We start from the raw sequence: 26365 nt of genomic DNA on the forward strand, positions 1-26365 counted from the left end.
TAATTATTCAACTTGCAATTGTATTGCTCTAAGGGGGGTCGAATCATCGTAGGGTCTTACATGGGAGATGAGTGTTTGATGTCGATTGTTCATCTAGTGAGCCATTACAAGATTCCTCATATGGTCATGTTTACATGCCAAATGGACAAAGCATTGCGCTCTACTAAAATCAAGAGTATAAGATCGTCCAATCAATCAATGTGTGACAAATAATAATGGGAAGTGATATATCCACCCCTTTTGATTACTTGGGACACCTAGGGCCTGTGTAGTGTGTACATTTTCAATCAGCCCCATTGAATCCTTCTGATGTGAAGTATATCAGCCCACTGCAGTCATTGATACACTGCTGCAGGTGTCCCAAGTAATCAAAAGGGGCGAATATATCACTTCCCATAATAATATGCCGGATTTGTATTTTCCGGTTAGAATATAGAATATGCAATAAGTTTTGGATTAATTAACTTCGATAGAACTGTTGTATCGGTGATGCATTATCATGGTAACCTCTGCCCTTCATTGTAAACCTTTCTTTTAGGGAAATGATATCCTCCCTCTCTCTCTCTCTCTCTCTCTCTCTCTTAAACGGATAAAATCTCCCCTTCAACAGTTTCCATGAGAATGGTTCACTGCTTGAGGATAAATTCACCTCTTTTAACGTTTTTCTTTGCCTTTAAAACTTAACGGCTAAAGTTAAACGTGGGGATTTTATCCGTCAGAAGGGAGGAGGGGGGGATTATCATTTCCCTTCTTTTAATATCGATTTATCTTCTTTTTTTTTTCTTTTTTTTAAAGTTTGATTATCTTCTTACTTCGATAGAACTATTGAAGCTAGTTCTATGAATTTTTATTTCTAACATTTTGTTTAATAGTCCAACTATGAGGAGGAATACCATCAAAACTAATCCTAACAATCGACTTGTGGATCCTACACAAGGACATGCATGTGTAATCGAGACCGTTGATCTTGTTGAAATACCCCAAAAATGAAAATTCATTTTGCAGGGGTATTTTTGTCCAAACTGAATCCAAATTATTTAGAGCTTTCCAATTTGAATTAGATTAGGGCTTTTATTCTAAATGGATTAGGACTCTTAAAGAGGGTCTATAAATGCTTACTTTAACCCAAAAATCTTGCAGAAAATCAACCCAAGAGAAAATGTTTTGGAGGTTTTTTTGAGAAAATAAGAACCAATGGAGATTTTTGGAGGAGAACAAAATCGTCTTTAAGGCATGTAGTTGTTTTAGTTTTAGGTGACTTTTTGTGGAGAGATGGAAAACTCTAGTTGAGGTCTTGTGTGTGACAAAGTTCTCTACCGATTTTATTATATACATGTTCTATTTCTTTTTGCTTATGCAGGTTTTATATGCAGTATGATCATCTTGATTGAAAAAGTAGTGTGTTGGATTACACATAGATTTTACCATGATCCAACAATTGTTCATGACCAGTAGCATTGTCTACCAGTACTTGATAAAATAATTATAATTGTAGAATTATTAAATTTGCATGTTTATGTCAGTATTGACTTGGATTAGTTAGAGATAAATCATGGGACATAGGTATGTATTGTGAGGGCGAGGTCTCACGTGGGTCAGCGAGCAGTTGTCTACCACAGGTATTATAGGGACGAGATTTATGGCAGGATTGCAGAGAATTTATTTTCCCTATGTATTGCTGGGGATGAGATCGCTCACTGGTTTAGTGGGGATCGGGTCTCCCACGGGTTTAGTGGAGACTTGGCCTATTACAGGTTTTGCGGAGGCGTGTCTTGATCACCATTGGGCCAGTTTCAAGATGCCAGTATATGTTACATGCCAGTTTTATGCAATAGTATCTGTGCTAGATAAGATATGATATGCCGGTTGTACAATTATTGCATGGATTTGCTAGTTACTAGTATTGCCTTAATTATCAACTATTATCATGCTCGGTATTCATGTTGTTACTTATAGAACTTGTCTACCTCATTGGGTTTTAGTTCACTCATTATTATTTATATATACAAGTGCTGAACAAGTAGAAGATTTTATCTTGTGGTACCGAGAAGTGAGGAAGTCAAAAATTAGGATTTTACTATACAGTTGTTTATTTCAAGCTGTAGTAGACATTCAGTAGTTGAATCATTTTTTTTTTCACTCTTATAGTCCCTTATGGACATTTACTTTAGGGAAATGATTTCCGCGCTCCAATTTTTTGATAAACATGCACTCAAATTTATGTCGTGTAGCATTTAAAGGGTTGTCAGACGAATATTACAGTTCTCAAAAAGCTCTTGAAGCCCTTAAATACTACACGACAAACATGTGGAGTGCATGTTTATCAAAACATTGGAGCGCTGCCCTTACTTTATTTCAGCACTTACTTTTATGGGATTTGCTAGCGTCCTTCGCATAGCGTCCATCGCAGATGGTCTGTTGCATATCACACGAGCAACCTCATGAATGAAGACAAAAGCTGCTGTAAAGTGAACCTGTGTGGCTGGTCTGACATGCAACAGACCATCTGCGATGGACGCTAGCAAATTCCTACTTTTACATATGACAATTACTCATTCAAATTTATGAGACTATTTAGTTTTAGTTATGCTCTGTTTATTGCATGGTTATTGGAACGCCTTTCTTGTCTGTATACTTAAGTTCATAGACGTGCTGTCACGTGCCTCTGGTTGGGTCTCGGTTTGGGGCGTGACACTTGTAGACCATCATGTAGGGGTGCAACTCGGGTCGGGTTGAACCTGAATTTGGGTTGGGTTTTTTTTAAATCGGATTGGATTGGGTCGGGAAAAATCAACCCGAATTGGAAATTGGGTCGGGCCAACCTGATTTCCAACCCGGCTGGGCTGTTTTGGACTCACAATCGATTCTCAATATCCAAAACAAATAGGTTTTGTAAATGATAACATGTATGCAGTGTAAATCAACAATACCTGCACGATTTTTCCGTTCTCAGATCTAGGGTTAGGGTTAGGGTTTTTGTTTCAGAAATGGTTTCTTCTACGAAGTCGATTTCTGCGGCCATTAAATCAATTCCTTCAAAGAAAGAATCTCTTCGAAAAGCTTTCGAAGAAGTCCAATCTCATCCCTCCTCTCTCACCTCTTTCACTCTTCAATGGAAAGATCTCGAAACCCACATCGATTCAATGTCAAAATCCGTCCAATCTCGCTTCAAAGAGCTCGAATCAAAGGAGAAACAAAACCCTCTAGTAAAAAAATCAGAAAAATCAGATAATGTGGCGAAAAAACCCGAAGAATCATCCTCAGAGGCAAAACCCAAGCTGGAGTTGAAATCCTTCTGTGTAAAGATGGATGGAAAGGGATTGAGAGAATTCATAATTGAAAATTGGAAAGAACTCTCTTTATTACAGAATGAGATTGTTTCTGCTCTTAGGTCAGCTTCTGATCCCGCGAAGTTGGTTTTGGATGCCATGAATGGTTTTTTCAGTTCTAATCCAAAATCAAGGGATGAAAAGGAGAGAGAGTTGTTTTCGGCATTTAGACATACTTGCATTCTTCTTTTAGATTGTCTATCGATGATTTCGCCTGAGATTAAAAATTCTGTGAAGGAGAGAGCGAAGAAATTGGCGATTGAATGGAAGGGGATGATTAGTCCCCGTCGTGAAGATCGTTTAAAAGTTTGGGTTTTTTTCCAGTTTTTAGCTTCGTATCGCTTGGTTTCTGTATTTGATGCTGTTGAATTATTGGATCTTACTGCTTTTATTGCTCGATGGAAAGAGACGATTGATTTTATCAGGACGCATGGGTTAGCAGATAAGATTCCTGGTAAGGACCAGGTGTATAATCACATTTTGATAGTGGCAAATAATTTACTGGGTTTTTGCTTTGTGAAGTTTTCTGGGTTCTTTTTGCTACTAAGGATATACAAAAAATTACTTTTTGTTCACTACCACCTCTAGTTTTAAATTTTAATGGGTACCTGTTTATTAGTTGAGTCTACATGCTTATAATTCTAGTTTCTGAGCATATTGTCCAGAAAGATTCAGTCTTTTGCCATGCCAATTATTTGGGTTTCATTGTCTAGTGGCTAGTGCCTTTTTTCCTGTCTCTATATGGACTTTGATTGTTTCTAGGTGTTATTTCTATTGGACATTTGCTGCAACTTTGTGACGGACAGTATTATTCTCCTTGCCATGTTGGAGCAAACAAATTGTGTTTGTATTTTCTTTGGTAAACGTCATAGAAAAAGCTCTTGGAGTTGATGGTCCTCTGTGAGGATCTCCTCTTTTGCAGAGCCATCTCATATTCCATTGCCTTGGGGGCGTTGCTGCCATTACCTCCAGGCATTGGCCATGAGACAGACATTCATTTGTCCAATCCTCTTTTTCTTTTGGTTGTTAATTTTTGTTTCTAGTTGTTTTTTCTCATGTAAAATACATTCTCTAGATATGTATGTGTTCTGAATCTTTGCCGCTGATCCCTCTATTTGGTTTGATATGTTTTTCAAGCGTATCCTTTATAACTTGATGGGGAAGATTTTTCTGGGTGAAAATCTCCTTACTTTGTTGGGGCAAGCAAATTGTGTTCGTAGATCGTCACAGATAAAGCTCTTGGAGTTGATGGTCTTTTTCGAAGACCTCCTCTTACTGAGCGGTCTCATATTCCATCGCCTTGAGGAGCAGCATTGCTGCCATTACCTCTTCGGACTGGCCATGAGACATACATTTTTCTGCCGATATGTTAAGGTTATTCTTTTGCTTTTCACTATTTTGTTCAGTTAATTCATTTTAATTGGATTTGAACGGTTTTAATTTTCATATTCAGTCCTGAGTTTTTTCATCTCCTGTTGATTCTCTCCAGGCCTATCCCTATATGATAGGCATGCCTGCACTTTTTTCATGTTATTTGTTTGTTTCCATTGTCACCTTATTGGATGAGGTAATCCTCCTATTTTTCTTTGTTTTCTTTTTATCCTCTTTTTCTTGTGTTCCCATATCATTCTTTTTATGTACAGAGATTCTGGATCTGATTTTTTTTATCAGCCAAATCTGTTTGCTGGATTTTTCATCAGTTTTAATCAGTCAATGTGTTGGCTGGATTCATTTAGTCTTGGTTTTCTTGTAATCCTTTTATTTCCTATTTTTGCTTTTAAGCTTTTTTGCCTTGAGGAGCAGTGTTTGCTAGCTCCTTGGACTTGTCACGGAAGAAATATTTTGCCCCCACCATAAGTAGTATATTTTGTGGGCTTTAAATTCTATTCAACTACAATAGATTGCCCGGGAGTCTATTTGGTTGTCATTTTTACTTTTTACTTGGTTTTGTCATGGATATGTTGCCAGTTACTGGGTTGCTCTTGTATGGAGAAGACTGATATCATGACATGTCTTGTTGTTGTGTCAATGTTGTAATTTCTAATTGTGTTTTAAATTTTCTTTTTGTATTTCATCACTGATTTTGTGTTGGGTACCTAATTTAATACCCTTGGTATTTACACATGGTGTCCGCCGCTGTTTGGAATTAATTTGCTCACTCAACATCAATTTCTACTCATCATTCATCTCACAAGGTGACCTGTTATGTGTTAAAGTTCATTTTTATGACATATGGTTAGTTTTGATAATTTCTGTTGGCTTATTAATGGTGAAATGCTTGGTTAGCATTTAATTTTTTATGACATTTGGTTAGCATTTAATTTTTTATGACATTTGGTTGGCATTTACATATGGAGGCAAAACAGGTGATGTACATCTGTTTAGCCCCCTCTAAAGACCAATTCTTATTTACCCTTGAATACTTTGTTGGCCTATGATGATATCATATCAAAGAACACCATCTTTTGGGACTGAATGGCTCTTGAAGGCTTGCTGTTATTCTGCAATTCTGAGGCCTCTTGTTAAATATTTATGTCGAATTGTCGATTTTCTTCACCATGGCTTTTGACACATCTATCATCCTTTATTACTTTGTAAAAATTGGATAATTTGTTAGAAGTGGTTCCTGTTTTTTGTTGTCATTGATACAAGTCTCTACAGTTGAAATCACAAACCAAGCTTTTATTCTCCTTTGATTTTTGTTATTTTTCTCTTCCCTTTTTTTTGGAGTAATGTAAAATTTGGTCTTCCATCCATTTAAATCATTTTCAGCATATACCAGATGGTGAAGACACATCAGTAATGTTAGGTGGTTCTCATCCTTGGTAATCTCCTGGTATGATATCGGTTAAAATCTGTTTCCTAAGATCCTTTTGGCCCTGTTTTCCATCTTTTTGCTAGATAAATTTATGAGAAATTATGGTTGCATTAACTTGTGGATAAGTCCCTTACCTGTGTGACCAGCAAGCTTTTTGCTTGTTTCAGATTTTGTTCAGAAACTGGTCATTAAGGGGAAGCAACTCGATGCTGTTTACTTTGTCTATGCTTTTGAGCTCGTGAATAAATTCCCTCCTGTACCATTGTTGAAAACCTACTTAAAAGAATCCGAGAAGGTTGCTGAAGAAATCCGAAAACGGGGGAAGTACACAACTAGGTCAGAGGTATGGTATTCTTTGCATCCTTCTATTGACTACTCCCGACATATTTCAATGTCTTTTGCACATGGGGACACTATAAACTGTGTATATCTGCTACAGAATGAGGCCAAGGACAAAGAAATTGCAGCTTTGAAAGGAGTAATCACATGCATAGAAGAGCATAGCCTTGAATCTGAATTCTCATCTGAGAATCTTGAGAAGCGTATTTCTCAGTTAGAAAAACAGAAGGCGGAGAAGAACCGTGGTGCACGGTTGCATGTACTTAAGCCCCAGCAACATCCACCAAACAAGAAGCCTCGACCAGTGGTGCCAACCACGGCTGCTGTCCCTCATAGTGATCCACAAGCCACAATCAATAAACAACAACCACAGCCTTCTGGGCTGTTGGTCAACAGTGTCCCTTCTTACTTGGGTTCAGCTGGGCCTTATGGCTTGGCAGGACCTGGTATGCTCTATGACTGCTCGGGTCCCAGTTTTCTGGGATCATCTTTGGATTTTGGTGCTAACCATATTCCTTCATTGTCTGAACAGTACTCTTCAGAGCATCTTCTGGGAACTAGTTTGTATGATAAGCGTTTGGTTTACAGCAGTCTCCCCTTGTCTGGTGGCTTACCGTATCGTCCACCGTACTTACCGTAGTTTGATGGCATAGCCCAATTCAGTCTGGTCAATGTGGGTTAGTTGGTAAACCTTAGCATGACCTTGTAAATGACCTAAAAGCAAACATAGAATGGTATTTTCTGCTGTTGACATGTTGTGACAGTTATCTATAATTCTAACTTGAACTTCATTGTTTGCCGTTGTGGATCTTAATTAAATTGAAACATCTATTTGTTTTTCATCCATATTAGAAGTGTTCTTTGTTTCCAATCGATGTACTCGGCCCGCTATTATTCTGACCTGCTCTTCAATCTTTGAAGGTTAAGGTGTCTCATTTATTGGCCAGTTGAGTTAATGTTGTTGATTAACTGGTAGCTGAATGTTGCGTTACCTTGGTTTTCCTTTCTGTTTTCCTTGGTTTGTCGGCTCTCAACTTGGCTCTCATCTTTCACAACCCATGGCTTTCAATGTTCCTATTATTTCTGTATAGGCTGCTGTATCATGTCTTGTCTTTTTTAGTGCCTTGAATCAATGGCCGCGCTACCCACGGTTTTGCCATTCCGTTAAATTCGATTTTCAGCAATTGAATTAGATGTTAAATTTCTGAATCAATTATCATACTTCTGCTGAATGCAGGAGCCGTTGAATGTCATTCCAATTTTATCATCGATCAATTTCCCTTCACATCTCCGTATTTGGAAGATGACATATTCTTCTCCCACTCTGGCAATAACTTGTTCTGCATTTTTAAACCTTGATCTGCTCGGTTCCTGGTTCGTTTTGTCTATCATCCATTCACTCAAACATACAACAAACACATTGTTTACTCTTTTCTTGAGATGGCTAGAGCAGCCGTACTTTCATGACCTTGGTTGCCTGGTGGAGAGTGGAATTTGGGGCACTATTCGATTAGTGTTTTAACGATATAAATATAAGATGTAGAATTGAGCATGTTTTGTAGGCTTTATTTTTGCTCGGATACCAAGTTGCTAATGGTTGCGTGGAAGTTGCTAATGGTTGCGTGGTTTGTGGCAACATGAGGTCAGTATGGTTGTGCTCAAGAGGAAGTACTTCGTCTATTGGTCGCGTAACATTACTCAACAAAGCATTGGATCTGCTTGGAATTACCTTAGGGTATGTTTGGATGCGTGGCATAGGCTCGGAGTGCAGTGGAATAAGAAGTCAAGAGGGAGGAGACAAACATTGGATTTGTCTGAAATTTCCTCAAAGAATAGTTACAATAGTGTTTTGTTGCGCGACATAGACTTGGAGCATAGGGGAATAAGTAGGGGTGTTATTACCAATATAAAGAGTGGAGAGAGAGAGAGAGAGAGAGAGAGAGAGAGAGGTACAATTCGCAAGATTTTTCAACTGAGAGAGAGAGGTACAATTCTCAAGATTTTTCAACTAAAATTATACTTTCTACCTTTTTTTTAGTATAAAGAGGAGAGAGAGACAATTCCTAAGATTTTTCAACCAAAATTCTATCTTCTACCTTTTGTTTTTTTTTTGTAGAATTTGGTTTGAAAGTTATAAGGAGGGGGACACGAGTTCTAATTCAATAGACATTAAATAATTACTTAAGAAACATGTCAGAGTCTCCTTGGAGTTCCATGTGATATTGGCAACACAACACCAAACTATGAGTATAGTGATATGTAGAGTTTGGTTATGGAAATCGATTCTGGCAATTACGTTCATCACCCATTTGAGAATCCAAATCGCAATCTCCTTGAAAAAAAAGTGGTTTCCCATTTTCATCCTCGTTTCTTCCTCCCATAGCGTTCTTTCCCACCTTTTCTAGTTTTAAGGGCACGTTTGGCTGCCTTGCCAAGTGATATTTCTCTCCCCCCTTCCCCCACCCGACTCCGATGGCATAAGGTGAGAGAGGAGCAGCGATGACCAAAGTATATGGGTCTTTGAAGTAGTGGTGGCAGGTGATATACAGATTGGCATCATGAAATTTTCAATCCACAAACTATTCAAACAATGAATTCGGGTGCGTTTTGTTTTGATTTACTAGACTTAAATTGGATGGGAAAAACCTTCTTTTGATGGTGGAGTCGTTGTTTCTGTACTAAATGTTATTTCATGCCTTGAGTGGAGTCCCATCTTCCTGTCATATATTTTCAAGAAGGTCCTATGATTATGTGATGGTTTAATTTTGAATTTTCTACTTTGCATGTTAAGAAGGAAACAAATTTTCAGCTTTTGATAACACCTGGACACAAGAGACGAACCCACTGAAGTTGGTGGTGAATTTCATTGACAATCGTTAAGTGCAGGGTTCCAAATGAAATCTGTCTTTACAAATTCCCAATGAAATCTGTCTTTACAAATTCCCTTCAGCTCACATTTGAGTGTTGATGGTTTAATCTCTGTTGATTGGCATAGATTCCTTGATCCTTGCTCAGAGATGATTCTAAGAATGCTCATGAATGGTTGTTGTATGTGGGCTATTTCATTGGCATGTGATAGCTTTCAGCAATCTATCATTTGGGCTTCATCACCAGTGAACAAGTTTCATGGAACAACCCACATTATTCCCAAGCACAAGGAAGTATATCAACCATGTCCATGCACAACTAGTGAAGAACATTGGAAAAAAAAATTGTTATATCTAACCATCCTATCAAAATAATGCTGCCCCTTTTCAACTAAACCCACATGACTACAAGCAAGAAGAACATTACTTTAAGTCATCTCATTTTGATATAAACTCAAACAATAACATGGTCACGGGCGACTATGTTTAGCAAAGCCTGTAATCGTTACATTTCATGGGACAACATTCTTTTCTTCATGCATGAAAAATGTAAGGTAAGCTTCTTCCATACTTCTGTACTTCGCAAATGTGTATTAAACTGCATTTTTCATAGCCATCAAGAACTTGAGTTCATACAATACAAATACATTGGAACTTAGTTTTAAATGCAAGTGTTTGCATTTTACAACACCCAATTTCGCAGCAACACATAACAAGTAGAAAAGTTAGTTGCGCCCCTTCAATGATGTAGTTGGCTCAGTTGTTTTGATAAACCATTAAACCCTTGGATTGGCTACAGACATCATGCATCCCCTACAATCCAAGAAAGTTCCCAAGGGTGGTCGTAAAGCCCAACAGTAGGGAAACCCACATGTGTAACAGAGCTGTGAACCATGGGATTTGAGCTATCGAGAGAGGGTGAAAATAAAGATAGAAGCCATCGAGAGGAAGAAACGTGGGAGAGAAGTCTCACTTGGCAAAACAGCCAAACGTGCACTTAAAATTATGAAAGGTAGTAGAGAAGGCTATGGGAGGAAGAAACAAGGATGAAAATGGAAATCTTCATTTTTTTTTCCCGGCGATTGTGATTTAGATTGGGATTGCGATGATTCAGAACGTTGAGAGAGAAGGCTACGAGATAGCTTTAGCAATTGTTTTTAAACCCTTTTAATCTGGTCCGCCAAAGTGATCGGACGGTTCCTAAATGGGCGACTAATGTAATTGCCCTCCGTCGCGATGCATATGAATCGAACTCATGGTTATGTGGCATTGTGCCTTAAACAACTAAGAATTCTGCAATTTGACAAATCAATCACATGGATTCTACTAGAATATGGTTGGGTAAAAATAAATCCGCTAAATGTTCAATGCCAGTCGTGGAGCTTCTGGAATATAAGCAATTTGGTTTTAGATAGCAATGAAAAAATTTACACTTGGATCATATTTTCATCGATTATGGTAATTGTACCTGCAATATAGCTGGGTCAATACCTTTAAGAGAGGCCTTTGACAGCAGAAAAGAGATGGATATCAAGATAGAAGTGTGAAAAGTGAGTAACTGCTACCGGTACAAATCCTCAATGAAGGGTTATAAGAAAGAATTCATACCGCAAGGTTTTATGATCTCCTTGTGCAAAAGGCTTAATAGAAAAACAATTCATACTCATGAAGTAGCCAATCAAGCGATAACTATGCATTAAAGCATTGCTTGCCAAATTTCATTTGCCTTAAGTGGATTGATAAAGCTCCCCAAGAACTTATTCAATTCTTGATCGAGGAAGGCATACGAGTAAATCAACACAAAGTTTAGAACCAGTATTTAATCTATTTTATGTATTTTCCAACTCAAGAAAGCATTTTCAGAAAAAGGTGAAAATCATATATTCTAGTCAGTAGCATCTAACATCCATCAAACACATAATACTTATTAAAAGAGTAAGCTTTTTGAGGATACTGAAATTCAACATAAACCTCATCATCCTCAAGCCCATAACTCTATCTCAGTTCTTTTGGTTGGGTTCTCAAAAACAATTACGAAAGACAAATTATTCATTGTTCTAAAGATCAAACAAGGCAACACATAAACAAATTCTGATAGTGATGCCAAAGAAGCACCCTCCTCATACCTATTTTATGCATCAGTATGATTAGAATGTAGGAGGCATGGCAGTGACTGGGCGGGATTTAAGATAAGAACCATTAGAAGAGAGCTCATCTTCATAGCCTTGCAGAACTGGAGTTGTGATTCCCTACAAACAGTAATTTGCTATTTAGGATTTTCAATGTAAAGTAATTGTCAAACAATTTTAAATAAGAGCTCGATGGAAACATTATTGTTTTAAGATTTCGTTTTTGTTTCCTTTTGTGTGTGTGCGCCCCCCGTCAATTGAGAGAGAGAGAGAGAGAGAGAGAGAGAGAGAGAGAGAGAGAGAGAGAGAGAGAGAGAGAGAGTTACTTGTGGTAAAGAATAGTGGCTTGAAGCAAGTCCACTACCATTTCTTGCATAATGTTCAGACCACTGAGATAGGTTCACATTGGCATGTCCGAATTCTGGTGGGTGGACAGTGTTCTCCTTCACCCCATTGCTTGCGTTGCATCCATTCACATGAAACCCATTTCCATGAAGAAATGTCGGGTAGGCAATTGAGTTTGGGGGTAAGTATTCAGCTAAGGATTGTGTTTGCTCCCTACAGTGCACAGATAGTTCTATATTTAGCTTCTAATTTTTAATTATACAAATCAATTTTTCACACTATCATTGCAATAAGCACCTCAATGGAAGTAAGCCATTTGAATCCGGAAAATTCATGATTTGGGACTGCGTCTCTCTTTGTGGGAGCCAATCCATGATATGACTTGAATCATTTGTGAGGATCCCATTTTCATTTCGCGACAGCAGATATGCCTGTTCTTCAAAAGGGAAAAAATTGAGCTTCTTTTTCGTAGATACTAAATACAGTTTTGCATCAACAACAAAAAAACTTCAACCTATTTTCTAAGAGTTCTGATCTTAGTTGAATATTATATGGCTTTAGTATCATCTTAACAGTATCAGGTCTAACCAGACTACCATGAAACAACTTTATAACTTTTAAGATAGAGAAATTTTTTGTAAGATTTGAAGTGAAAACAATGCATATAGATCTTGCCTTGCGCCTACGAATACTAATCAAGGTTTCTTCCAAGACCTGTTCATGGTGCTGAGCCTCACGCAACGATGTTATCTTCATAGGATCTCCTTCAAAAATGCTAGAAATCAAACGAAAGTAAGTTTAGTCCGTGATCTCTTATACGGGAAGGAAACTTCACTAATTAGGGTTTTTTGGATAGAGAAAAAGATGAGTCCTTGATCTCTTATACAGGAAAAGGACTTCACAAGTTAGGGTTTTGTTGATAGATAAAAGGATGGTGATTGTTACTTTAGTTGTTTCTCCACATCCTCCAAATGGCATTGACAACGATTAATTTCTTTCAGTAGATCCTGAAATCAAGGAATGGTGAGTCTCAATGTAATCCCAACATGGACAAAAGAACATTTCCACATAAGAAGTTGATTTATTTTTGTGAAAATACCTCCATCTGGGAATTAACATTTCTTGGGCTGCTGTTGCTACCGTCATAAAAGAATAAAAATAATCAGAAAAGGTGACCGAATAAACTCCAAAACTAGTGTTTAAACTTTGAAGAATATAATCAAAGGACAAATGGAAGAAGCCCTTAGGACCTGCTCAACTGAGAAACTAGATCACTCTCACACTTCAACTTTAGTAGGATCCTTTGGAGATGCTGTGAAAAAGAAAACCCTTTTATCATAATGCAAAAAACACATCTCAAGAGAAAGATTTGGATGAAGGGGTGTTTGTTTACCTCCTGATTGTTTAGCCTTTTAAATTTCATGATCCCAAACACGCGCAGAAAAGGAATATGCAAATCGAAAACATGTCAAAAGGAAAAAGGAGAAATTAATTAATCTTCCATATCAAACAACAGAGATGAAATGATACATATTTAAAATCAAAATAAGATATCTTTACCTCCCTCTTTGATGCTCTGGGAGATTGACATAGCGAGTAAGAACATCTTCAATCCTGCAAAAAATAAAATAAAAAATTTATTCATGCAATGTTTTGGTCATGCGGCCGATCACATCTCACCTCCTCTTTTTTTTTTTCTGGAAAGAATTATATTAATACAATGAAGAAACACGGGGACAACCCCCGGATCGAGATGATTAAAGGAAGACAAAAACAAATAAGAAAATAATATAACCAAAGTTAACACGCGTCGAAGAACACGCGTGAAAGGGGGAAGAAAATCAAATACTTCCAATTCTGCTCTTGAGGAACCTTCCCTAATTAAACCATCAGCCTCCCTATTTGCCGATCTTCTTGCATGATGAAAAGATATGGAGGTTCCCGCCACTTGTTCAAATATTTCATCAATCCAACGAGCAAACCGCCAAGGATCACATCTCACCTCCTAAATAGTAAGGAAGCAAAAACAAAAAAGAAGGGAAAAAAAGGGAGGTATCGTATTTAGAAAATCAAACCTTTTCTTCCCAGAGAACTGGCTAAGTCTTCCAGAAGTAGAGAACGTGATGAGAGCGACATCGGTATCACAAAGAATAGAAAGCTCATAGGCTTTTTTGATAAGCCCATTCCTCCTTTTGGAGAAAGTGACCTGCCTATTTGTGGTGTTCTCGATTTTCTTAATTTCAAGCTTAACTCTCCCCATCTCTTAAAAGAAAGAAAATAAAAGCAACAACCAGAGATGGAAAAAAGAGATTTCACTAATCTTTCAAATATCTAATCCATATCACAAAAATTGAAAGCTGATATAGATGGAAAGAAGCTGAAGAAAAAAAACAGATGAAAGAAGAAGAAGAAGAAGGGGGTTTTAATAGCTTTGTCTTTATTAGGTGTTTGACAGAAGATGATGACAGAGGGAAAACAAAGGCGGTGTGAATAGGTTGGATTTTTGGGTGAACTTTTTACTCTTCCAATGGCCTCACAACACGCCTCCTATTTTTTCTCTCATTACATGCAGAATTGCAGACTACTGTTTCTTTACAGATCTTTCCCCGCCTTTGTTGGTCTTATACACTCATCTCATTAAATGTTGCCCTAGAAAATTTGTTCACCAAACTTTCATTGATTTCAAAATTATTAAATAAAAAAAATAAAGGTTCGTAGCTTCTAATTCATTATTACTCAGTTGTTTTTTACATTTCTAAGCAAAAATGAAAAATGAAATTCGGTTTAGAAAGAAACAAGATGGTAGAAACACAAACATTAAGAGATTGATCAAGATTAATAGTGTTAGATTTCTATCTATGGAAAGAACTGTAAAACATTAAGATGACGGTCTCTCTCTCTCATGTACAACATTGAGGGACTTAACTTAACGAACCAGCTAAGCATACATTTACCCTGGCTTTTATGTTTGGTAAGAAATCATTGAACCTACCGTAAAACATGTCGCTTGGCACACAAACCATGGCTCCGTTTTAACGCCGACGGCATCTTAGGGCATGTTCTTTAACCCTTCTTTTGAGCCCTTATTTGATTTTTCCAGTTCGCACAGTAGGAAAAATTCGGAGAATGGTGTTATTTGCCACCGGCTGTTCTATTTATTTCTCTAAATCACCGACTAAATGTAGCTAAAAATAGAGTTTGAGGAGGAATACTGAGTCGCTCTGAACAATTCTGCTCCACCTGTTTCACCCACTCTGACATAAAGTAACAATTTTGCTCCACCTGTTTCACCCGCTCTGACATAAATTTACAATTCTGCTCCACCCGTTTCACCCACTCTGACATAAAGTAACAATTCTGCTCCGTTCGTTTTGCCTGCTCTAACATAAATTATTCAATGAACCCAAATTATTCAATGATAAAAATCATCCATTTATTTTCCCCCGACGTAAGTCGGTTATTCCCCGAAAATCATCTCTCCATGGGACAATCACAATCTACTAATTTATAAAGGTTTCTGCAACCTGGCCTGCTACAAATAGGTTGATAATCATCCTATAGAGATGATTTTTTTGGGGCATAACCTATTAAAGTTGGGCCTGAAGAATAAATGTTTTGAGTCATCGAATCATGTGGGCCTTAGTAGACTATATGCCCTAAAAGCTAGTCATGATATAATGTGTAAGGTTGATTGATGAACTTCATGACAATTATTGGGTACATAAAAGGAATATGTTACGTGCTTTATTACATTGACACATGTTTGTCCTTAGGTAGCATCGTAGGAATATGATGCTCAAGGATTCACAGATCCCAATGGGAAGGAAGATATGACATTCCCATTCTCTGCAGACCTAGAAGATTCCTGGTTGGAGTTGAGACTGAACATTTCTTCATGTACATACCTAGCATCAGACCTTGCCTTCATACACTCATTGGGGTGGCTTATCTCGGTCACTAGGCAGTGGACCCTAAGTAGGTAGAATGGGTGCAATGAATTATTGACGCACTGAACAAGATGATATTCTAGAATAGCCCGTGGATAGAAAACAAGGATAAGGATATTCTACCAAGATAGGTCCCTATATTTGTCCTTGTACCTGAGGGGTCATATTGGTCTATGAACTCACTTCATGGCTCTAGTATGCCTAACAGTGGTTTTAGGATCACTTTACGGTAGTAGTGGGTCAGAGGGCAACCCACGAGGTCAATACGGATGCCTTTCATGGAATCCTCCACCTCATATATAGAGGAATATCACTTACAGTTGCAATCACATCATGGGCCTCTAAATTAGCCTGGCCAGGCTTTTTATAATTGTTTATCAAAAGGTTTTCAAAATATACATATTATACATATTATGTTTTCAAAGGAATTTGCAAATGCATTTGCGGACCCAAGGGTGTAGTTTGAACGATATACCTTGGTACGTTCCAAAGGGGTAGTAAGTGTCCAGCCCCTATGGGGCCCAACCCACCAGAGGAGGATATGGAGGAAGGATGTACACTTTGGATGTGATTAGAGGTATTAGGATGATCTGATTGTTATCTTCAGAGTACGTCTTGGTTGGGCCAATTTACCTAAATGCGACCATAGTAGGACTAGAGAGCAAGGTCTTAGTGGGGCTCTTTGAGTCCTGCAGGATCAACCATTGAATCCATGCAGTGATCCCACTCATTACTCGTTTGACCCTTGAGGATTTTTGGATAATCCTGATGTAGACACTCCCATTTTGCTACACTTTAACTTCTAATATTTCTCAAATGAACGGTAGAATTTCGCTAATTTTCACACTCCCAGAGGCCAAAATGTCCGACTGGCGATGGAATTTACCAGGTAAACTAGTTTGACCTGAAACATTAGTAAAAGGCCCTATTTATAATACTAAGTCATGTGAGAGGCCTATTACCATGTACTAATATACTTTCGGTCATCTAAGCCATGTTCCAGCCATACAAATCGCTAATTAGATTAAAATTAGTTAGGGTCACTTCACAGTATGAGCCCTAATTCCATTCCGTGACCTGATTTTTAGAAAATCATCAAATCGAGGGTTAAAATTAATTTGGGTGTTCTTACGTATATTTAGGCTTATTTGATTAAAATTAAATCAATCAGGGTCAATCCCCAATCCTGATTAAGCATTGGAACAATTAATTAATCGAAAACCCTGTGAAAACCCACGGATCAATGCGGATAAATGTGAGCCGTTGAAATTATTAAATCTAATGATTGATAACATGATTTTAAATACATAAATTGGTTTCAAAAACATAATTTAGTGGTTGTGATCATCAATCCAAAATTAATTAAGCTGAACGGTTCAATCAGATCGTCAATTTGATCAATTTTTGGGCAAATGGTTTGCCGTTAAAAAATGACGGCTTACATAAATCCAAATAATTAAATATGGTATTTCTATGGCAGTATCGGGCCTTAAATTGTTAAGTAAATATTAGAGAACAAGAGTTGGGAAGAAAATTTCGAAACTAGTTGTGCCATCTTACAAAATCTAACAAAATGTGCAATTGACTTTCATTTTCTCTCTCCGTTCTTATTCTCTCACCAAGCCACATTTTCCCAACTTGGGAAAACGTCCCTTGCTGGAATATTCCTTAATGTTTATTATTTTGGACATATTTTGAGAGATTTTTGGATTATTTCTGCCAATTTGGATAAAAAAAGGGAAAACTAGTCAATATTACCAATTTTTATAAATCTCGAATATTATTCTATACAAAGACACCAATCAAAGGCTTTCTAAAACTCAGCTTGCACTCCTAAATTGGCCGTGATTTGCTGTCCTTCTAAAATTGCCTATTATAAACAAGGAACATTCTAGGAGCTTTCATCTTGTCCCTCCATTTGTTTCCTAAAATTGACTTTTAATCTTTTCCCTACACCTTTACATGCTCCAAGGTTAGCAACTCAAGTTACCCATCACCTATAAATGCTTCTCTACAGCCCATCTGTGGAAGGAGGAGAAGAAAAAAAAATTGAAGGTTACATAAGGTCCAACCCAAAATTGATATACCCACTACCTCTCTCGTCCCATTCCATAACCAACAGCCCTCTCTCTTCCATATCCTTGGAAACCGAACCTCCATTGTCATTCCCTCACCACAACTTTGACCAAACACCATACTTCATCCTATATCCAACACCATCATGCCTTCTCCTCATATATCCCATAATTGTCAGACCCTTTATCCTAATACCAATAGGCATAAAGCCCATATACCTATCCCCATTACACCTATAATACCCATCCTCCATATCCTTTAATCTCAATAGACTACTGCTGTCCATTTATGTCTCCTTTCACTATCACACCATAGCCCACCATCATAGCCTCATCTGGTCTTTCCCTTCTGCCTCAACCTTTGAGAACAAACCCTTGTGACCGAATCCTTGGATTATTACTTGTTTCGTAGATTCATCTTGTGGCCGAGGTATTGAAAAGTAGATCTCTAATTTCGAAATTCAAGATCTACTTAGGAAATATGTCAAGAGTCTCCTTGGAGTTCCATGAAATATTGGCAACCAAACAAGGAATGGCCTTCAAAATCCCGATGGTTGCCTAGAGTTTGTGCAACCAAACTAAGAGTATAGTGATATGTAGAGTTTGGTTATGGAGATCGATTCACGTGCATCATAACGCAGGGCAATTACGTCGTCGCCTATTTAAGAACCGCCTGATCATTTTGATGAACCAGATTAAAAAGGGTTAAAAATGGTTGCAAAAGGTATCCCGTAGCCTTATCTCTCACCTTTTCTAATTTTTAGGATGAGATTCCTGATCCAAATTGCAATCTCCGCTAAAAAAAAAGAGGTTTTCCATTTCCATCCTCCTCCCATAGCCTTCTCTCCCACCTTTCCTAATTTTAAGGGCGTGTTTGGCTGCCTTGCCAGGTGAGATCCCCACCCCCCGCGGCGATGGCATAAGGTGAGAGGATGGCAAAAGGTGAGAGGGGAGTAGCGATGACCGAATTATATGGTTTCCTTGTGGACCGATCAATACATCTTTGAAGTATTGGTGGTAGGTGATAAACAGATTGGCGTCATCAAATTTTCAATTCACAAACTGTTCGAACAAAAAATTCTGGGTGCTGCGTTTTGTTTTGATTTACTAGACTTAAATTGGATGGGAAAAACCTACTTCTGATGTTGGGGTCGTTTTTATACTAAATGTTATTTCATCCCTTGAGTGGGGTCCCATTTTCCTGCGATAAATTTTCAAGAAGTTTCTATGATTATGTGATGGTTTAATTTTGAATTTTCTACTTTGAATGTTAAGAAGGAAATAAATTCTCAGATTTTGATAACACGTGGACACGAGACAAACCCACTGACTTAACAGATTCCCTTCAGCTCACATTTGAATGTGTTGATGGATTAATCCATAGTTGCCCGAAACTCCTTGGGCGGGATTTGAGCTATCGAGAGAGGGTGAAAATAAAGATAGAAGCCATCGGGAGGAAGAAATGTGGGAGAGAAATCTCACTTGGCAAGGCAGCCAAACGTGCTCTTAAAATTAGGAAAGGTAGTAGAGAAGGCTACGGGAGGAAGAAACGAGGATGAAAATGGAAATCTTCATTTTTTTTCCCGGCAATTGTGCTTTAGATTGGGATTGCGATGATTAGGAACGTTGAGCGAGAAGGCTTTGGGATACCTTTAGCAATTGTTTTTAAACCCTTTTAATCTAGTCCGACGAAATGATCAGACGGTTCTTAAATGGGTGACTAATGTAATTGCCCTCCGTCGCGACGCATATGAATCGAACTCTAGGTTATGTGGCATAGACTTTTTTGAGTAGGGAATAAGTAGTGGGGTTGTCATTACCGATATAGAGAGAATGATTATAAACTGCAATCGTTTGTCCGTCTAGGATGCGTAGGAAATTTGGTAGGCCTTTTTTTCATTAGTAAGTGAATGGGGTGATTGTACATTGACACTTATCAGAAATAAACTCAAATTCATTCTTCTATATCACTTGCGTGTTATCGGTGTCATTCATTTCTTCGCAATTGAAGAAGAAAATGTAGGAAGGATGAGCCACCCTTTTGTGATGAATGCAAGTTTTTGTATAGTATTTTTTTAATGCATTACTTTATTTCAAATTTGACTGTTATTTTTAGATGACTAGCAGGTTTAGGATCGCAGTGGAATGGTATTTGCGCGTAGGACATCATTTCAAGAATTGAAGAGTCAGATAGTCGTGGTTTGTCTAGTTTATCTAAGTCTTGGAAGTTATTTATTTTATTTCATATGGGATAATGTGAAGAATTTGTTTAAGAACTTGATGACCTTTTATTATTTTAGATGTGGGTGTTATATGCGGCCTAGCGTGTTTGTGGGTCAAACCATAGGCGTGCGGTACTGCGTCCTCATTTCGCATGCTTCCGGGTTGAGGCGCAACAATTTGTCACACTGTTTCCATCACTGAGTAATACATTGTGCCTTAAACAACTAAGAATTCTGCAATTTGGCAAAACTATCACATGGATTCTACTAGAATATGGTTGGGTAAAAATAAATCCGCTAAATGTTCAATGCCAGTCCTGGAGCTTCTGGAATAAGCAATTTGGTTTTAGATAGCAATGAAAAATTTTACATTTGGATTCAGATTTTCATGGATTATGGTAATTGAAGCTGCAATATAGCTGGGTCAACACCTTTAAGACAGGCCTTTGACAGCACACAAGAGTTGGATATGGAGATAGAAGTATGAAAAGTGAGTACCTGCTACCGATACAAATCCTCAATGAAGGGTTGTAAGAAAGAATTCATACCTCAAGGTTTTGTGATCTCCTTGTGCAAAAGACTAAAAACAATTCATACACATGAAGTAGCCAATCAAGCGATAACTATGCATTAAAGCATTGCTTGCCAAAATTCATTTGCCTTCAGTGAATTGATAAACCTCCCCAAGAACTTTATTCAATTCTTGATCAAGGAAGGCGGAAGAGTAAGTCAACACAAATTTTAGAACCAGTACGTATTTAATCTATTTTATGTATTTTCCAACTCAAGAATGCAGTTTCAGAAAATGGGGAAAATCATATATTCTAGTCAGTAGCATCTAAGATCCATCAAACATATAATACTTATTAAAAGAGTAAGCTTTTTGGGGATACTGAAATTCAACATAAACCTCATCATCCTCAAGCCCATAACTCTATCTCAGTTCTTTTGGTTGGGTTCTCAAAAACAATTACGAAAGACATATTATTCATTGTTCTAAAGATCAAACAAGGCAACACATAAACAAATTCTGATAGTGATGCCAAAGAAGCACCCTCCTCATACCCATTTTATGCATCAGTATGACTAGAATGTAGGAGGCATGGCAGTGACCGGACGAGATTTAAGGTAAGAACCATTAGGCGAGAGCTCATATTCATAGCCTTGTAGACCTGGAGTTGTGATTCCCTACAAACAGTAATTTGCTATTTAGGGTTTTCAATGTAAAGTAATTGTTAAATAATTTCAAATAAGAGCTCCATGGAAACATTATTGTTTTAAGATTTCGTTTTTGTGCCTTTTTGTGTGTGTGTGTGTGCGCCTGCGCGCCTGTGAATGGGGGGGGGGGAGAGAGAGAGAGAGAGAGAGAGAGAGAGAGAGAGAGAGAGAGAGAGAGAGAGAGAGAGAGAGAGAGAGAGAGTTACTTGTGGTAAAGAATAGTGTATTGAAGCAAGTCCACTACCATTGCCTGCATAATGTTCAGACCACTGAGATAGGTTCACATTGGCATGTCCGAATTCCTGTGGGTGGACAATGTTCTCCTTCACCCCATTGCTTGTGTTGCATCCATTCACATGAAACCCATTTCGATGAAGAAATGTCGGGGAGGCAATTGAGTTTGGGGGTAAGTATTCAGCGAAGGATTGTGTTTGCTCCCTACAGTGCACAGATAGTTCTATATTTAGCTTCTAATTTTTAATTATACAAATCAATTTTTCTTACTATCATTGCTATCATTGCAATAAGCACCTCAATGGAAGTAAGCCATTTGAATCTGGAAAATCCATGATATGACTTGAATCATTTGTGAGGATCCCATTACCATTTCCATTTCGCGACAGCAGATATGCCTGTTCACCAAACGGGAAAAAAATTGAGCTTCTTTTGGGTAGATACCAAATACAGTTTTGCAACAACAACAAAAAAATGTCAACCTATTTTCTAAGAGTTCTGATCTTAGTTGAATATTATATGGCTTAATTAGTATCATCTTAACAATATCAGGTCTAAGCAGACTACCATTAAACAACTTTATAACTTTCAAGATAGAGAAAATTTGTGTAAGATTTGAAGTGAAAACAATGCATATAGATCTTGCCTTGCGCCTACGAATACGAATCAAGGTTTCTTCCAAGACCTGTTCATGGTGCTGAGCCTCACACAACGATGTTATCTTCATAGGATCTCCTTCGAAAATGCTAGAAATCAAGCAAAAGTAAGTTTAGTCCTTGATCTCTTATACAAGAAGGAAAGTTTGATTTTTTGGATAGATAAACAGATGAGTCCTTGATCTCTTATACAGGAAAAGGACTTCACAAGTTAGGGTTTTGTTGATAGATAAAAGGATGGTGATTGTTACTTCAGTTGTTTCTCCACTTGCTCCAATTGGCATTGACAACGATTAATTTCTTTTAGCAAATCCTGAAATCAAGGAATGATGAGTCTCAATTGAATCCCGACATGGACAAAAGAACATTTCCACACAAGAAGTTGATTTATTTTTGTGTAAATACCTCCATCTGGGAATTAACATTTCCTGGGCTGCTGTTACTACCGTCATAAAAGAATAAAAAGTATCAGAAAAGGTGACCTAATAAACGCAAAAACTAGTACGTGTTAGAAGAATATAATCAAAGGACAAATGGAAGAAGCCCTTAGGACCTGTTCAATTGAGAAACTAGATCACTCTCACACTTCAACTTTAGCAGGATCCTTTGGAGATACTATGAAAAAGAAAACCCTTTTATCATAATACAAAAAAAAAACATCTCAACTGAAAGATTTGGATGAAGGGGTGTTTGTCTACCTCTTGATTGTTCAGCCTTTTAAATTTCATGACCCCAAACACGTGCAGAAAAGGGAAATGCAAATCGAAAACATGTCAAACGGAAAAAGGAGAAATTAATTAATCTTCCTCATCAAGGAATAGAGATAAAATGATATATATCTAAAATCAAAATATGATATTTTTACCTCCCTCTTTCATGCTCTGGGAGATTGACATAGCGAGTAAGAACATCTTCAATCCTGCGAAAAAAAAAAATAAAAAAATATTCATGCAATGTTTTGGTCATGCGGCCGATCACATCTCACCTCCTCTCTTTTTTACTGGTAAGAGTTATATTAATACAATGAAGAAACACGGGGAGAACCCCTGGATCGAGATGATTAAAGGAAGACAAAAACAAATAAGAAAATAAGATAACCAAAGTTAACACGCGTCAAAGGGGGAAGAAAATCAAATACTTCCAATTCTGCTCTTGAGGAACCTTCCCTAATTAAACCATGGGCCTCCCTATTTGCCGATCTTCTTGCATGATGAAAAGATATGGAGGTTCCCGCCACTCGTTCAAATATTTCATCAATCCAACGAGCAAACCGCCAAGGATCACATCCTAAATAGTAAGGAAGCAAAAACAGAAAAGAAGGGAAAAAAAGGGAGGTATCGTATTTAGAAAATCAAACCTTTTCTTCCCAGAGAACTGGCTAAGTCTTCCAGAAGTAGAGAACGTGATGAGAGCGACATCGGTATCACAAAGAATAGAAAGCTCGTAGGCTTTTTTGATAAGCCCATTCCTCCTTTTGGAGAAAGTGACCTGCCTATTTGTGGTGTTCTCGATTTTCTTAATTTCAAGCTTAACTCTCCCCATCTCTTAAAAGAAAGAAAATAAAAGCAACAACCAGAGATGGAAAAAAGAGATTTCACTAATCTTTCAAATATCTAATCCATATCACAAAAATTGAAAGCTGATATATATGGAAAGAAGTTGAAGAAAAAACACAGATGAAAGAAGAAGAAGAAGGGGGTTTTAATAGTTTTGGCTTTATTAGGCGTTTGACAGAAGATGATGACAGAGGGAAAACAAAGGCTGTGTGAATAGGTTTGATTTTTAGGTGAACTTTTTACTCTTCCAATGGCCTCACAACACGCCTCCTATTTTTTCTCTCATTACATGCAGAATTGCAGACTACTGTTTCTTTACATATCTTTCCCCGCCTTTGTTGGTCTTATACACTCATCTCATTAAATGTTGCCCTAGAAAATCTGTTCACCAAACTTTCATTGATTTCAAAATTATTAAATAAAAAAAATAAAGGTTCGTACCTTCTAATTCATTTTTACTCAGTTGTTTTTTACATTTCTAAGCAAAAATGAAAAATGAAATCAGGTTTAGAAAGAAACAAGATGGTAGAAACACAAACATTAAGAGATTGATCAAGATTAATAGTGTTAGATTTCTATCTATGGAAAGAACTGTAAAACATTAAGATGACGGTCTCTCTCTCTCATGTACGACATTGAGGGACTTAACTTAACCAACCAGCTAAGCATACATTTACCCTGGCTTTTATATTTGGTAAGAAATCATTGAGCCTACCGTAAAACATGTCGCTTGGCACACAAACCATGGCTCCGTTTTAACGCCGACGGCATCTTAGCGCATGTTCTTTAACCCTTCTTTTGAGCCCTTCTTTGTTTTTTCCAGTTCGCACAGTAGGAAAAAATCGGAGAATGGTGTTCTTTGCCACCGGCCGTTCTATTTATTTCTCTAAATCACCGACTAAATGTAGCTAAAAATAGAGTTTGAAGAGGAATACTGAGTCGCTCTGCACAATTCTGCTCCACCTGTTTCACCCGCTCTGACATAAATTTACATTTCTGCTCCGCCCGTTTCACCCACTCTGACATAAAGTAACAATTCTGCTCCGTTCGTTTTGCCTTTCTGTAACATAAATTATTCAATGAACCCAAATTATTCAATGATAGAAATCATCAATTTATTGTCCCCCGACGTAAGTAGGTTATTCCTCGAAAATCATCTCCATGGGACAATCACAATGTACTAATTTATAAAGGTTTCTATAACCTGGCCTGCTACAAATAGGTTGGTAATCATCCTGTAGAGATGATTTTTTTTTCGGGGCATGACCTATTAAAGTTGGGCCTGAAGAATAAATGTTTTGAGTCATTGAATCATGTGGGCCTTGTTAGACTATATGCCCTTAAAGCCAGTCATGATGTAGTGCATAAGGTTGATTGATGAACTTCATGACAATTATTGGGAACATAAAAGGAATATGTTACGTGTTTTATTACATTGACACATATTTGCCCTAAGGTAGCATCGTAGGAATATCATGCTCATAGATTCACAGATCCCAATGGGATGGAAGATATGACATTCTAGTTCTCTACAGACCTAAAAGATTCCTGGTTGGAGTTGAGACTGAACATTTCTTCCTGTATATAGCCAGCATCAGACCTTGCCTTCATCACTCATTGGGGTGGCTTATCTCGGTCACTAGGTAGTGGACCCTAAGTACGTAGGATGGGTGCAATGAATTATTCACGCACTGAACGTGATGATATTCTAGAATAGCATGTGGATAGAAAACAAGGATAAGGATATTCTACCCAGATAGGTCCCTACATATGCCCTTATACCTGAGGGGTCATATTGGTCTGTAGGCCTGATTGAATGCAAACCAAATGCCATTGGGTTGCATGCCCAAACCCCAAAAAATCATAGTTGTGAGGCATTCAATCGGTGAGCTAGGTGGGACAACCAATTTTCCTAAAGTGGAAGCGCATTTGAAATATTAGTGATCAAAGGGAAATGTCTCATAGGAAGATTATAAAATCACAACTAATAACATGATCGCAATTAATAACATGGAGCAGAGTTCATGGGAAAACAGAACTGTTATTTCTTGAAGCACATGCTTAAGCTCTTCAACATGGGGTAGGGCAGGTGAAGTGGCTAAAAATCAGGAAACAAAAATGAGGAAACTAGTGTCTCCATGTGTTAGACCGTGTCACACCACTTGTTCTTTTGATAAGAAGTCTTTCTTCCACCCACACGTACCGACGACATTCCCACTTGATGCTATATATTTTCTCCAAAAAAACAGAAGAACGAGTCATCCATGCTACATGTTTCAACGCAGAACAATGCAGTCCATTTATTTGGGGTGAAGTAGACTGAAGCGGGCGTAGTCTTCGTTGTTGTTTGCTGCATGCTTTACTGAAAAACTTTTAAGCCTTTCTGTTCAATTGAAGGGAAGCTTGGTAGTCACATTTGGTTGAGTTCAAAGGAAAATCTTTTAGCGAGCAGTGACAGCCTATTGTAGGACAAGGGATGAATTCAAGAAATCATATTGCAACCAGTTGTTTCTACAACTTGTGGAAGGTCAGACAAGGTTAGATTTTGCCAAATCTGTACCTTCACTTACGTAAGCATGTTTTCCAAGAAGGGAAGTGGATTGGCCATGAAGAGGATGACTTTGAGCATG

At 37.8% G+C, this 26365-nt stretch overlaps 3 protein-coding genes and 1 non-coding gene across 11 annotated transcripts; 2 read left to right on the forward strand and 2 right to left on the reverse strand.

Moving 5' to 3' along the window:
- The first annotated feature begins 2765 nt into the window (after nucleotides 1-2765).
- On the forward strand, nucleotides 2766-7285 carry LOC143849664 (truncated FRIGIDA-like protein 1). The gene is made up of 3 exons (XM_077358776.1): nucleotides 2766-3783; nucleotides 6315-6490; nucleotides 6587-7285. The coding sequence occupies exons 1-3, from the start codon at nucleotides 2988-2990 to the stop codon at nucleotides 7124-7126; spliced, it is 1512 nt and encodes a 503-aa protein (XP_077214891.1). The 5' UTR covers nucleotides 2766-2987; the 3' UTR covers nucleotides 7127-7285.
- Nucleotides 5758-5847, forward strand: LOC143852151 (small nucleolar RNA SNORD96 family). The gene has a single exon (XR_013236716.1). It is a non-coding gene; the product is annotated as a small nucleolar RNA SNORD96 family (small nucleolar RNA).
- A 3973-nt stretch (nucleotides 7286-11258) lies between the features above and the next one.
- On the reverse strand, nucleotides 11259-14987 carry LOC143849666 (agamous-like MADS-box protein AGL104). Of its 5 annotated transcripts, none has more exons than XM_077358781.1 (10): nucleotides 14820-14987; nucleotides 13388-13441; nucleotides 13221-13236; nucleotides 13078-13139; nucleotides 12927-12963; nucleotides 12773-12834; nucleotides 12503-12602; nucleotides 12125-12258; nucleotides 11809-12040; nucleotides 11259-11602 (listed from the first exon to the last, which is right to left on the reverse strand). In XM_077358781.1, exons 1-10 carry the CDS (start codon nucleotides 14873-14875, stop codon nucleotides 11501-11503), a joined length of 855 nt encoding a protein of 284 aa, XP_077214896.1. In that variant the 5' UTR covers nucleotides 14876-14987; the 3' UTR covers nucleotides 11259-11500. The 5 variants fall into 5 exon arrangements, with proteins under 5 accessions (XP_077214896.1, XP_077214895.1, XP_077214894.1 ...); XM_077358780.1 differs by lacking the exon at nucleotides 14820-14987 and adding an exon at nucleotides 13903-14213 and having other exon boundaries at nucleotides 12542-12602; XM_077358779.1 differs by lacking the exon at nucleotides 14820-14987 and adding an exon at nucleotides 13903-14209 and having other exon boundaries at nucleotides 12927-12954.
- A 5880-nt stretch (nucleotides 14988-20867) lies between these two features.
- LOC143851090 (agamous-like MADS-box protein AGL104) lies at nucleotides 20868-24611 on the reverse strand. Of its 4 annotated transcripts, none has more exons than XM_077360416.1 (10): nucleotides 24451-24611; nucleotides 23045-23098; nucleotides 22878-22893; nucleotides 22733-22794; nucleotides 22585-22621; nucleotides 22431-22492; nucleotides 22170-22269; nucleotides 21821-21921; nucleotides 21496-21727; nucleotides 20868-21259 (listed from the first exon to the last, which is right to left on the reverse strand). In XM_077360416.1, the coding sequence occupies exons 1-10, from the start codon at nucleotides 24504-24506 to the stop codon at nucleotides 21158-21160; spliced, it is 822 nt and encodes a 273-aa protein (XP_077216531.1). In that variant the 5' UTR covers nucleotides 24507-24611; the 3' UTR covers nucleotides 20868-21157. The 4 variants fall into 4 exon arrangements, with proteins under 4 accessions (XP_077216531.1, XP_077216529.1, XP_077216528.1 ...); XM_077360414.1 differs by lacking the exon at nucleotides 24451-24611 and adding an exon at nucleotides 23537-23916 and having other exon boundaries at nucleotides 22585-22612; XM_077360413.1 differs by lacking the exon at nucleotides 24451-24611 and adding an exon at nucleotides 23537-23913 and having other exon boundaries at nucleotides 22585-22615.
- Between the last annotated feature and the right edge of the window lie 1754 nt (nucleotides 24612-26365).

This window comes from Tasmannia lanceolata, unplaced genomic scaffold, assembly GCF_043159265.1.
Source record: "Tasmannia lanceolata isolate RefF3 unplaced genomic scaffold, GAP_Taslan_0.1 ptg000018l, whole genome shotgun sequence".
Taxonomy (NCBI): domain Eukaryota; kingdom Viridiplantae; phylum Streptophyta; class Magnoliopsida; order Canellales; family Winteraceae; genus Tasmannia; species Tasmannia lanceolata.